The 13,339-nt window shown below is 44.5% G+C and overlaps 5 protein-coding genes across 5 annotated transcripts; 3 read left to right on the forward strand and 2 right to left on the reverse strand.

Annotated features, from left to right (window-relative positions):
* The first annotated feature begins 2,342 nt into the window (after positions 1–2,342).
* Positions 2,343–6,729, forward strand: set1 (histone methyltransferase SET1). Its single transcript, XM_025645349.1, has 2 exons — positions 2,343–6,298; positions 6,356–6,729. The coding sequence occupies exons 1-2, from the start codon at positions 2,650–2,652 to the stop codon at positions 6,457–6,459; spliced, it is 3,753 nt and encodes a 1,250-aa protein (XP_025506550.1). The 5' UTR covers positions 2,343–2,649; the 3' UTR covers positions 6,460–6,729.
* Positions 6,560–7,391, reverse strand: BO66DRAFT_445940 (RNA methylation protein TRM112; the record flags this gene model as incomplete). Its single annotated transcript, XM_025651666.1, has 2 exons — positions 6,560–7,143; positions 7,206–7,391. 2 exons carry the CDS (start codon positions 7,389–7,391, stop codon positions 6,895–6,897), a joined length of 435 nt encoding a protein of 144 aa, XP_025506551.1. The 3' UTR covers positions 6,560–6,894.
* Positions 7,392–7,804: 413 nt separating this feature from the next.
* BO66DRAFT_17867 (uncharacterized protein) lies at positions 7,805–9,136 on the reverse strand. Its single transcript, XM_025642356.1, has one exon. The coding sequence runs from the start codon at positions 8,968–8,970 to the stop codon at positions 7,816–7,818; it is 1,155 nt and encodes a 384-aa protein (XP_025506552.1). The 5' UTR covers positions 8,971–9,136; the 3' UTR covers positions 7,805–7,815.
* A 99-nt stretch (positions 9,137–9,235) lies between these two features.
* BO66DRAFT_418590 (U4/U6-U5 snRNP complex subunit LSM6) lies at positions 9,236–10,197 on the forward strand. The gene is made up of 3 exons (XM_025649754.1): positions 9,236–9,431; positions 9,579–9,692; positions 9,759–10,197. The coding sequence occupies exons 1-3, from the start codon at positions 9,326–9,328 to the stop codon at positions 9,779–9,781; spliced, it is 243 nt and encodes an 80-aa protein (XP_025506553.1). The 5' UTR covers positions 9,236–9,325; the 3' UTR covers positions 9,782–10,197.
* A 145-nt stretch (positions 10,198–10,342) lies between these two features.
* Positions 10,343–11,945, forward strand: BO66DRAFT_389710 (S-methyl-5-thioribose-1-phosphate isomerase). The gene is made up of 2 exons (XM_025646845.1): positions 10,343–11,040; positions 11,093–11,945. Exons 1-2 carry the CDS (start codon positions 10,514–10,516, stop codon positions 11,706–11,708), a joined length of 1,143 nt encoding a protein of 380 aa, XP_025506554.1. The 5' UTR covers positions 10,343–10,513; the 3' UTR covers positions 11,709–11,945.
* Positions 11,946–13,339: the final 1,394 nt, after the last annotated feature.

Genomic DNA, 13,339 nt, shown 5'->3' on the forward strand with positions numbered 1-13,339 from the left:
AGTTACGTACCGGTACTCAAGATGTAGCCGCGGTAGGCTGAAACTCCGTTGGCCAAGACATCCATCCCCACGTCCCCCTTTCCTTTCCTCCCCCCCCGGCAGACACCCACCTGGAGTAGTCATTTGAACTTGACCGGATTGTCGGTGGCACAGCACCAGGCGGTGCACCGGTGGGTCGATCAGAGGATCCTTTCTGTTTCTGTGACGGCACAAGGCTCTGAAAAAATAACGAGGCTCCATATGCAGTCTACTGAGTATAACCGATTCTCTATCAGGAAACTATGTACAGGTACTCATATTGCCTCTCCAAATCTATGGTGCTGAAGTTTGACTGGGGCTTCAGGGCTGAGCTTACTTAGAGCCACCGATTATGGTCACTACACAGCTGAAGACATTTAGTATATGTCAATTATTGAATCAAATCATAACAACAAGCATCTACTGAACTGGTGGAGTTTTAAATGCGCTGAACCAACAGACAACCTAGTGAAAATAACTTAAGAATTGCTAGGCAAACCACAATTGTTAAATGATATATTCTGCTTAAGGAACCCAATTTATAGACATGCTCTTTATACTTGTATGTAGTAATTGAAGCTATGATTTCTATATTTCGACCTTTAATCACCAAGCAATTTTCTTAACAAGTTTTACTTTAGCTGGCCAGGCCGGTAGGCTGATCGGCCAATCCTTTCCTTCTCTACCATCTCTGATGATGAGATAGCTCCAAACAATTGCCCCTAAGGCGCTGGCAAGCATCACATGTCGACTTCGTCCAACAATGGTAATCAACATCGGGTTCACACCATGCCCTGTCATCACATCTCAGACCATCATACGGTACCAGGTTTTCGCAGGGCGGACACACCTCAGCATCACATCCTTGATACGGTGCAGAAGGCTATGACTGTGGGTGTATGATGCTGAGGACAACAGGAGGCATGTTTAATCATTGATACTGTACGGAGGTGTGTCCCAAAAGTTATTGAACCGCGCTAATCTTTGTAGCTGAAATTTATGTATTAACTTGTTAATGTGATATATCACAAGTTATACTGCTTAGGAATAGCTTTATAATACTAATACTTAAAGAAGTAAAGACTTTTTAATATGCTTCAGGCTAGACTTAATCTAGTAGTAGTTACTACATTCAATCTTACAAGTTATATCTTTTAGAGCAACTTTTACTATATCTAGCTTTATAATTTACTACTTTAGGCCATACTTGTATTATATAGAAAATTATTACACCCAGTTTACATCGAGACAATTAGCGCAGTTCAATAACTTTTGGGACACACCTCCGTATATGCGGCATAAACTTGGGCTTGCGGATTGATATTAACTAGGGTTCATGCCAACGCGCTTGACTAAGCACCGATAAGTTATTAACTAATTATTAAATTAACTAGCTAAGTAACTAGACATCTACAAGCAGGGATGAAGACCCCTCTCATAATGGCGGGGTCACGATGTCATATCGAAGGATTGGTGGGGGCGGTCATTTTTCGCAGCGTATAGTCTACGGACTCCTTCGCAGACTGACTCGGGCTGGGTGGCGAGACATTAAACACCCTTAAGCTGGTATACTGTATTTGACTCGCTTGTCTTCAGTTCATTTTGCTGGTAAAACCGTGTCTTCCGTACTAAGGACTATGATAGCATCCTAACGCCAATAACATACTATATATTCTTATATATGCACTGCCAACTTAATGGGCATGGATGCAGAGGGTAACGTGTGCCAATGCAATGATCATAGCATAAACACACAACACTCCGCTAGTCGGATATCTCAGAATACTGACTCTATATGATTTAATCTCCAGAATAATGCGAGAAACATATTCTAAACAACACCAGTGCATAAGTTTTGATTCCCAGCAGGTTATTTTCCCCTATTTATTGAGGATAAAATCTCTGCTCGAGTGCAGCGTGCCCTGCCATTTGTTATAGCCCGCGGTAGGTATGACTAAGCTCTTGCACAATGAAGTACCTTAAAAATGCAAGCGATGTGTGCGACCGCTTGTTGAGAATATTGATACTCATACATGGCAGATGGACTGGTCATAGAAAAAGGATATTGGGAAGAGTCGCGCGCCGATCTTATGACAGGATGATCATAAAGCAAGGCGATAAAGGGAGAAACTTTGCGGCGATTGATACTATGGAAGTTATCTTATTCGTATGTAACTTATAGTTACTGTACTTGCGTAAGTTACCTTTCACCCTAGCAAACGGAGTAACTTACACCCCGCCGCTTCTGTGGTCAATTTTACCCGGCGCGTTGCCAAGGTCGTCGCGTCGGTATGGATACAGTACATCATTTTATCTGTGACTGGGAAAGTATCCTCCTACCTACCTTCTTTCAGGCCATTCAGCGTGCCACCCGCATTGTTTTTCTCTCTCGACCATTATTGCATTTCATACGGATTTGTTTTGGGCCATCTATCACCTCCAGCGCCCAAGTCATTTTCCATCTCGCCCGTCCGCTCTTCCCAAGGGTTGCGAATTTGACTGCTCTCGTTACCGCCTTTGGTTCCAGGAGAGTTTCCTGGCAATACATGCCCACTAGACACGGGACCAATATCAAGGATGCGGCTTGGTACTCACATTTATCTTGATTCTGGCTGGTAGCCATTTCTCATCATGTCGCGCACTTCAGCAGGTTTTGCAGACTTCTTTCCCACCGCTCCGTCAGTTCTACAGCAGAAACGCAAAGTCACCAAGGACAAGACCCACAACAAGGTTCATTCGAATGAAGATACAGACCACGAAAGACTCGCATGTTCGACAGAGGCTCAGAATGTCTCTGATTCGGGTTTGAGCACGGCAAGCTCAGGTTCAGGGAATGATCTACCTAGGGAAACGAAACCTGCATTTTCCGATACGGCCGCAGATGGATTCTCAGGTGCGACAAGCAAGAGTCTTACCACGCCTCACGCTTCCGCAGCACCTCCCGGCGCAACAAGTGGCAGCGAAGGACGCCTGGATACGCTTACGCCGCTTACAAATGCAGAGCCCTCACCCACCCAGAAGGCCAGCCCTGGTCGAGCCAGAGAAACGGCAACAGCTGGGGTTCTTTCTAGATATCCTAGGACCGGTGAAGCAAAGCCAGCCATCGCCTTGCTACAAACTCCGCCAACACCGGAGTCACAGGGGCGCTCGACCGGAACCTTTAGAGGCTGGAAAATAGCCTTAGACCCCGAGAACGAAAAGCGGACATCAAAAGACAAACGCAAAAAGGCGCGCTATGTGGAGATCATGTCCCATGGACAGGATGATAGACCGCCGGATCCTCGACTGGTTATAGTAAATTATGCGCGTGGTGCCGGCTGCAAGCAGAAAACAAAATTCCGTCCAGCCCCATATACTTTGCGACAATGGGGGTACGATGCTTCTACAACAATCGGGCCTGGGCCCCCGGTCCAGATAGTGGTCACTGGGTTTGACCCTTTGACCCCGATCGCGCCAATTAATGCTCTATTCTCCAGCTTCGGAGACATCGCGGAGATAAATAACCGTACTGATCCAATCACCGGCAGGTTTCTCGGGATTTGCTCCGTCAAGTATAAAGATAGTGTCTCATTCCGCGGAGGCGGCCCACTACTCGCAATGAATGCCGCAAGACGAGCGTACTGCGAGTGCAAGAAGGAACAGCGTATCGGAACCCGGAGAATCCGAGTCGAATTGGACCGGGACGGGGTTGTCTCGGAGAAGATAGTGTCAAGAGCGATTGACTCTCAGAGGATGGGATATAAGAACTGTCTTTCTGTTGCAGAAGATACAACGGCTGGCCCCTCCGTCAATCAGAATGAGCCCCCCCCGACAGCGCCAAAAGGCCCATCGGGAAGGTCCGTGACACGGGTGATGCCCGTGATCCCTGAAGGACCAAGGGCTAGCTTCTTCAAGTCAGTTGTGCCGTCCTTGGTCGAGGAAATTCCCATTTTGAGTCAGATCAAGCGAGACCCATATATCTTCATTGCGCATTGCTATGTTCCGGTCCTTAGTACAACGGTTCCTCACCTGAAAAAAAGGTTGAAAGTATTTGATTGGAAAGATATTCGATGTGATAAGACAGGGTATTACATCATTTTCGAGAATTCCAGGCGAGGCGAAGAAGAAACAGAACGTTGCTACAAGATGTGCCACATGAAACCGTTGTTTACCTACATCATGAATATGGAGAGTCAACCTTATGGAAACCCAGGCTATGAGCGCAGCCCCAGTCCACAACGATTGCAGGCAGAGCAGCGAGAACGAGCCAGGTTGGACAGAATCAAGAGAGAAGCTGAATTGGACATCGAGGAAGAGAAAGCCCAAAGAGCAAACGATTTGGATCCCTGCAAGGAAGTGGTAGCCATCATAGTTCGGGACCTGAAAGACAAATTGCTCGAAGACGTGAAGTCTCGGATTGCTGCACCAACTTTGTATGACTACCTCGACCCTGATCGACATGCAGCAAAAAGAAGACAACTTGGAATTCGTGATCCGGCAGGGGCAAAGAGACCTCTGTTTCAAATTGGCATAAATAGCCCAGCTGGGACACCAGATTCACGTTCGGACCTGTCCACAGCCCGCCACCCTTTCGGTCCCTCAAATCTGAGTATCCTTGCGCTTCCACGTATAAGGAAAGCTCACCGCCTCAACCACACAGACGCTGCTTTCTTGGACGAGAGGCGTAAACAACCTTTGCGGAGGAAAGAGGTTCGACCTCTCTATCACCGTCTACAACAATTACACCACGTGGATGATTCAGATGACGAGCAGAGGACGCCTTTCACAAGAGACACCGATGATCCGGACAGTCGTGCCCCAAGCCGGTTGAGCTCAGAGTGTTCGGATTCAGAGGATGTTGATGAACTCGCTCCGGAGGCCTACGGTGCATCTGCCGAGCAAAAAGTCGGCAATGACGAACATCTGTACAGTCCAGCTCGAAAAGAAAGTGTCGATATCTTGGTTGAATCGGTCACTGATGCCTCGCACGATGCTTCATACCCTGAACAGCACAAACTCTCCCCGGCATCTCGCAAGCGAAAAAGAGAAAACGACAAGGTCATCGCGCGAAAGAGAAAGAAAGAAGATGGAGACCTCTTTCAAGTCGATCAAGCCGCAGATCTCAGTGAGGGACGATTGCACATGGAATCATCCATCGACTTGGAGGTCATTGAGAAGCATATTGCAGATGAGAATTCCCCTCTCGCGAGTGACAAAGATTCAGATAGTGGGCACATTAGTGAAATCTCGAAGCAGGCAGTCGATTCTGCGAAGCTTTTGCGGTCTCGACTGGCTGTTGAGGCTGACACTCAGGATGATGATCATGGTTGTGGCTTCACCCCCATTGCCCTAAATGACAACGAAGTCCAGAAAGAAGTGTCAAAGACTGAAATAGGATGGAAGGTTTCCAATGACGAGCCCCGCCCAACGGTCGAGGATGACGAAGCTATTGTGCTAGATCTCGATGGGTGGCAGAGTCTGATTAAGGATGGGGAGGACTTGCGTTTCCTCCGTGATGTGCTGGAAGGACTACCAGTATCGAACGTTGGAAGTCTCACTGCTTGGGCATGGAGACAAAAAGAAATCAAAGCCCTGAATCGCCCTGGAGAAGTAGGACCTGTGCGCGAAGCAACCAGTATCCTTGGCTACTATGTCTCAAACATCACGGGAGCTGCAAGAACCGAGGGGAGGAAGAGGATTCTGGAGTCGGAAAAGTCCAAATATTTACCGCACCGCATCAAGGTCCAACGGGCCCGCGAAGAGCGAGAGGCAAAAGCGAAAAATGACCCTCACAGTGTTGCTGTCGAAGCCGCGAGAATTGCTGCAGCCAAGACGATGTCTAAATCCACATCCAGATCAACAAGAGTCAATAATCGCCGACTCATCGCAGATATCAACGCACAAAAACAAGCCCTCCCAACTCAAAGCGGCGACGGTGATGTTCTTCGTTTCAATCAGCTGAAAAAGCGAAAGAAACCTGTTCGTTTCGCTCGATCTGCAATCCATAATTGGGGACTATATGCAGAAGAGAACATTTCGGCCAATGATATGATCATCGAGTACGTGGGTGAGAAGGTCCGCCAGCAAGTTGCTGACATGAGAGAGAGACGATATTTGAAGAGTGGCATCGGCAGCAGTTATTTATTCCGTATCGACGAGAACACAGTCATCGACGCGACAAAACGAGGAGGCATTGCGAGATTTATTAACCACAGCTGTACACCCAATTGTACTGCGAAGATCATCAAAGTGGATGGAAGTAAAAGGATTGTCATATATGCCCTGAGGGACATTGAAAGAGGTACGCTTTGTATCACCATTCCCTAATTTACTTGACATGCTGACACATTGATTAAAGATGAAGAGCTTACATATGACTACAAGTTTGAAAGGGAGTGGGACAGCGATGACAGGATCCCCTGTCTTTGCGGTTCCAGTGGTTGCAAAGGTTTTCTCAACTAAGAGTAAGCTCGATCGAAGCTTTAAAACCCTGTATGCGAGCTATTCTCACAGTTGCAATTTGTGGTCAACTCCATATCCAAGCTGCCGTATAGTGGCGTTTTCATATAGACAACAAAGTAGCTTTAATATGATGGGGTCAAACAATCTGGTACATTGCGAAGGCCGAGAGCTCTTATCGAGGATGTAGTGCCGTGTCCATTATGATGGCGTCTATGCTCGACATGTGGTTAATGCCTTGTTCAATCCCACCAGCTGTGAAGCAAATGCCATCCCAGGCGGCATATGTTAACAACCATAATCTATTGAAGAAAGGGCTAGGGCGGGGCTTTCTTCGGCGAAGCAGCAAGGAAAGTGCTCAGTCAAATACAGACGGGGTATCAAACAACAGTCTGATCATAGCACCAGCGCATGAAGAATCATGAAAGAAGAATTAAACTATAGCGCAAAGCCGTCAGCATAGACCTGGATTTCCACGATGGAATTTTTTGTCTTACCGAGATGGCTGGGCAGAAGGAAATTAGCAATTCCTTCCTTGATCATATACTCATGACCGCAGTTGCCACAGCATAGTCTTCCTTCCACAACATGCGTCTCTAATAGCAGTCTGTGAAGATCTCTCATTGTCTGCTCATCATTGAGTGCATCGCCTTCAGGCTTTGAATCAGGAATCTTAGGGAAACCCAGCTAAGTCAATTGAATGAGTGGCCTGAATAAACTTTTCTTGTGGATAGTACCTGCACACTTACCTCATTGGCCATTACGCGTAGACCTTCCCAATCAATTCGTGGGATAATATTGTGTATGAATTCCGGCTGAAAGTCGACCTCTTGCAGTTCGAGTTCAGCATCCTTGAAATGCAGTGGGTAGGACGACGCAGCTGCTCTGCAGCCTTTGACAGCACATGTCAGAAAATTAGCAGTAAGCAACTTCATCGCTGTTGAGAATGGTTGAGCGACTCCTCGATATGAATGTATAGCTGGGATTGTCTAGCAGTGGCTTAGCTGTTGGTTGGGTGAGCGGCAAAAACGGAATGGGCTGTTTTCAGGTTACGTTATCAGTTTCCTGTGTAATAGGGTGTTCTATATACTGTACATGTGGGTGAAATTTGCTTCACCCTTGTGATTTCAACCTTGTTCCTCAACAGTATACATGAATTGCTGGACCATCTCTCGCCCTAAAATTTACCTGAGTAGACTTAATGAAATACAAAGAAGAGAATCCTTCCACCTAGATTTGACTATGTTCTTCTCCAATTTCTCTGAACTTGGGTATGTTCATCACGTGCTATACCATATTGCCGTTACAAGGAATGTGCAAACGTCACAAGAGTATTAGGTTTTTGGTCACTGAAATTTGTTACTTGACTATTACATCCAGGAGATCATCATTTGCAAGATCATAATCTTCAAGAGCACATCCAAGGTCTAAGCGTTCACCATCAAATACAAGGTAAACGTCATGCTCCAGCGAAATCTGTCTCGCATCACGGAATAGGCGAATCAGCTGCGAGACCTGCATTTGGAGACTCACCCTCAATCTAAGATCATCTAGCCCCGGGGCCTTTAAAACGATATTTTTCAGAGATAGCTCGCCGCTGTCCAAGTCTGCACCTGGCGCTAGCTTGGCGGAAGACAATGACCGACTGTTGTCAGGATCAAGAGGATTATCAGTAGCGGCTTCCATGTGAACTTGCAGGTCAGAGCTTTCACTTCGTAATGAATCGCAGGCAACAGGCCCATGCGCATGGCGACCCTTGGGTACAATCCCCAGACTGCGACATGTGGTGACATCGAAAAGGCGTTTCCCTTTCCAAGTCAGGAAGATAGAAGACTCGAGCCCCTTCGGTAGGTCTTGACGATTTAACCATGCAAGGCGCACATCTTTCAGTGGCTGATGCATTTTTCGGCGAACTATGAGCGGCTTGGTGTTACTGATTTTCGAGGTGATGAGGATCTGGACTATCGTATCTTCGGACGATGTAAGCTTCTTGCTGGGTGTCAAGTGGGGTTTAGTAGGGCTCAGCCTATTCGAGGGTTGAGAGTTATCAATGCAAGTTCTCTTGCCTCCACTAGGGTTCTTTACAGCCGATGTGCCAGAAGTAACAATCTCGTCCCGAGATTTTGACGCCAACCCAGGTATCAGGTGGTCAATACCACTGGGATCTGTCACTCCTGGTCCGTGCGATAAAGCATCTGGAGCTTGGCTGCCGAGCTGATCTTCGCTTCCATGTACAGATCTGCGATTGAAAGTGTTGCCATTGGATGGCAGTTGATGACCGAGAGATTCGTCAGAGGTTTTGCAGGTTCCCAGCGGTAATGTGTCACCACCATGATTCTCAATGGGAGTACGTCGCCGTTTGGTTTCAGTTTCTTGAATTTGGTTGGCACGTCGCGCATGCTGATTCGTGGAAATTATATCATTGTACACTTGACTAGCATGTTGATAAAACTTGAGGTCCTGAGTTTCCTCTCCCCTACTTGCCCAAGATGGCTTATTGAAAAAGGATCGCATCGAAAGGGCTCAGAATTGACAACCGTAAATTTTAGACTTGTAATGAAGGCAGATTCTAGGTGACTGGGCAGCAACCTCGGAATGGAAGTAGACACGATGGTCTTTAGAAGAGAAGCGGTGATATTTTAAGGGCGATTTTTCAGCATTCTATTGTGGTAGGTGGTGGATTACAATCCGCGGTTTGATTAGAGAACACGTGCCTTAACTCGGAGACTAAGGTACCTTAGTGCTGGCTTCCGGGGCTAGAAGTTCCCTGACAAATCGAGAACAACTTCCGCCAGCGGGGCCGACTCTCAGACTTCTGAAAGTTGCTGAATCTAGGATCACCAACTTATCCAAACTCAGTTCTGTCAAGATGGAGAATGGTGCACCTTCTGAAGGGAAGGATCCCTCGGCTTTCCTTGGCGAAATAATCGGTGCTCCAGTGACTATTAAATTGAACTCCGGTGTTGTTTATAAAGGTACCTTCCCGAGCTACTTTGTTCGACTACCTACTCATAATATCCCAACTGGAATCCCAGCTTGCGAGGATGGGTGTGGCAAAGATGGAACAACTTACCGGAATTTTCAAATTCTGAACCATTGCAAGCTGACATATAATCTCCTAGGTGAACTGCAGTCTGTAGATGGCTACATGAACATAGCTTTGGAGAAATCTGAAGAGTTTGTCAATGGCCGATTAACACGAAGCTATGGTGATGCTTTCATCCGCGGCAATAATGGTTCGTTTGAATCATATCCATGAGCTAGTGGTCTTTTACATGCTTATCCTGATCCACATGGAGTAGTGCTGTACATATCCGCAGATTGACGAATTAAACCGTTAATATCACCTCGATCCTCCGAAGGAGATTTGCGAGTTCTTTACCAATTCAACAAATTCTGAGGGACCATCGCCTTACTCAACCCTTGCGGTAGAGGGAACCATGAAGGAAAGCATTGCCGTGGTAATGAATTGAATTATGGAGAATTGGGTACGAGCTTGAAGGCCAGTGCAAGTTCTGTGCGGACTGGGTAAATCTCTCACCTCTCCCTGGTACAGTTCCCTATGGAGATTAGCAAATCAAGTTCAGAGACTTAGGCCAGAGACAAAACATGATCAACTGACACGGTCTCTGGTGCACATCTTTATCACATAAAGGGCCACTAGAAATAGGTGGAGACATGGTAGGGGCTAAGTTACTTATTCTTCTCTACAAGAATATAACATGTAAAAAACTTCCATATAAAGAAAATTGAACCTTGAAGGGTGTTATGCTGCCAGGTGATAGTCCTACCTGGGTAGGTAGTGAGTAGTACGACCTAGTGTGCTCGGCTCAGAGGTGTGAAATTCCGCTTGCCACATTCTCCCCACCAATTAGACCGCCTGTACCTAGCAACGCCTCCAAACAAACGAGAAGGATTTCCTCACCGATTAAATATCAGAGCAATACAGTCCAACCAACATCGCTCTGTCTTTTCTTTGTCTCCATTGGTAGCGTTTCTAGCACTTCGAAATTACGGGACGATCCATTGATCCTTTTCTGAGGTGGATATCGCAAACATGACTTTGCAAGCCATCAAATATCGAGACGGTGTCCTCGCAATTCTCGACCAATTGCAACTTCCCTACGTGGAAAATTATATTGATGTCAAGACGAGTGAACAAGCTTGGCATGCTATCAAGACTATGCAAGTCCGCGGTGCGCCGGCTATCGCCATAGTAGCAGCACTTGCCCTTGCGTCTGAGCTTCACCTACTGATTTCAAATGAGGGGTTATCTTCAGATGCAGACGAAGTTCGTGTTTTCATTATAGAGAAGCTGCAATACCTGGTGAGCAGCAGGCCCACGGCTGTCAACCTAGGTGATGCTGCGCGAAAGCTCGAGCTCGTGGTGTCTCAGAGTGCTAGCCAGGCAGGGGCGACAGGTCACGGGGTCGCCGTATCATTTATAAAAGCCTCGGAGGCGATGTTGGTAAAGGATGTTCAAGACAACAAGCAGATTGGGGAAAATGGCGCTAAATGGATTATGTCGAATGCGGTGGTTCCGGGGCAGTCAGAGGCCACTGTTTTGACTCATTGCAATACAGGGTGAGTCCACCATCGAGGAGAATCGGGATTTGAATTTCTAACATTCATCCAGGTCTCTAGCGACATCCGGTTACGGAACGGCCCTGGGAGTCATCCGCAGCTTAGCATCAATGAATAGTCTGCGGCATGCGTACTGCACTGAAACAAGACCTTACAACCAAGGTTCTCGGCTCACGGCATTCGAACTAGTCCATGATTGTATTCCCTCCACGCTGATAACAGACTCTATGTCCGCCGCACTACTTGCAAATTCCAAGGCTGGTGTGAATGCGATCGTCGTCGGTGCAGATAGAGTCGCAGCCAATGGTGATACTGCCAACAAAATAGGGACGTATGGACTTGCTGTCCTGGCAAGATATCATGGTGTGAAGTTCCTCGTTGCCGCACCACTCACCACTATCGATTTGTCGACCAAATCTGGAAATGACATTGTGATAGAAGAACGGCCGGCCGATGAGGTTACTAAAATCAAGGGGCCCTGTGAAGGCGATACATCTAAGAGCGGAAATTTGGAGACTGTGCGTATAGCTGCAGAGGGAATCAACGTTTGGAACCCAGCATTTGATATCACACCAGCTACACTGATTGATGGAATTATAACAGAGAAAGGGGTCATGGAAAAGACAGCGGACGGTCAATTTTATTTGGCGGGTTTGTTTGAGGATTGATTGCCAACTGCCGGCTGCGGATGCGTCTCCATCTGGCTAAGTTCAGTGTCGCTGGAGGACACGGCCTTGCCACTATCACATTGGCGAAAAAGCTCATCAATCCTAGTTTCGAGTTCACTCAGGTGCTTCTCCAGGGCCAGCGCTGCTTCCTCGCCTCTGGTTGAATAACGATCAGTTGTGTGTCCGCAGAACTGCGTGATGTGTACGATGCTCGCACTTAGCTATTTCTTTAAAGGCCTATTTAGTATCATTAGCAGCCGAGGTTGCCTGGGGGATCTCGACTTGATGTTGGACTGGGGAATGTGACGAAAGTTTTACAAACTTACCATGGTAAATTCACTGGAGACATTCCGATCTTCCAGGGAAGGCATCTCGGAAATCTGTATGTGGCGTTATAGAAGTTTTAAAAAATTGTGTGGAGGTGATAAGTGTGCCAGGAATATGTTTAGTACAGTCAATGGGAAAGTGATTAACTACAGAGTATTTCAAATTCCGCCTCTGTCTTAGATAGTTTATCTATTAGAATTCTGCCGCCCGTGTCAAATTTGTTCAATTATGCTCATATTCTGCTGTTTATTTAATGTCCGCCTGTCTGACTGTCATTTATGGTAGCAGCAGAACTTTCTTAGCTAATTCCTCTAATTTTATAATTTATCTTTATAGAAGTTTATTATATTGATTATTCTTATTAAGATTCTTGAATTAAATCTGAAAGTAAAAACTAGGCCTATAAAGTAAGTTAATCATAGAAAGAAAAATAAGACAGAATATTGAAAAGCTAAAGAATACTAAAGACAGAAAATTTAATAAATATGACATTCAGAAGTATAAAAAAGAAACAATAGAGTTTATTAAAGATATTAGCTGTTCAGCTAATATTACCTGCAGTTCTAATTTACTGTCTGGATCAGCTCTATGGTGGATTTTGTGGGTATTAATATTCTGCTGTATATATCCGTTTAACGGATATTTCTTGGTTATCTTAACCTCTTAAACTTTCTTCTTTCTTAACTAACTTAATATAATTAATCTTATTATATTTTATTTTATTAATTAGTATTATTATATATAATAGTATATTTAAGCTGTAATAATCCAGAGTCTTTTTATTTTTACAATATATCATTTTTATATTTTCTTATATTTATTATTTTTAATTATAGGTTTTTCTGTATTAATATTACTATCTTTTTATTTTTACTATTTCTATGTTTTAAGATTTTTTAATTATATTTTTATATTCTGTTATTTATATTTATATTTATTTATATAGATTATTTATTCTATTTTATTCTAACTTTCTATTTTGATTTATTTATTCTAATCTATATATAAATTTTCTTTACTAAATTAGTATCTTATATTTTTTAAATTTTGATTTTTATATTAATTCTAATTATTTTTATTAAATTTTTTTACTATTTATTTCTGTTTTTTTATTATATATTTTTTATTTTATATTATAATTAATATATCTATTAGCATAGAATAGTAAAAAATAAATATTCATTTATTTATTTAATAGCTTATTTATATATTTATCTATTTATATAATAGTATTAATATTTTCCGACCTTATATATCAAATTATTAAATATTTTAATAATAATATTTATTCTTTTTAAACTATT

Source organism: Aspergillus aculeatinus, assembly GCF_003184765.1.
Source record: "Aspergillus aculeatinus CBS 121060 unplaced genomic scaffold BO66scaffold_10, whole genome shotgun sequence".
NCBI classification, from domain to species: Eukaryota; Fungi; Ascomycota; class Eurotiomycetes; order Eurotiales; family Aspergillaceae; genus Aspergillus; species Aspergillus aculeatinus.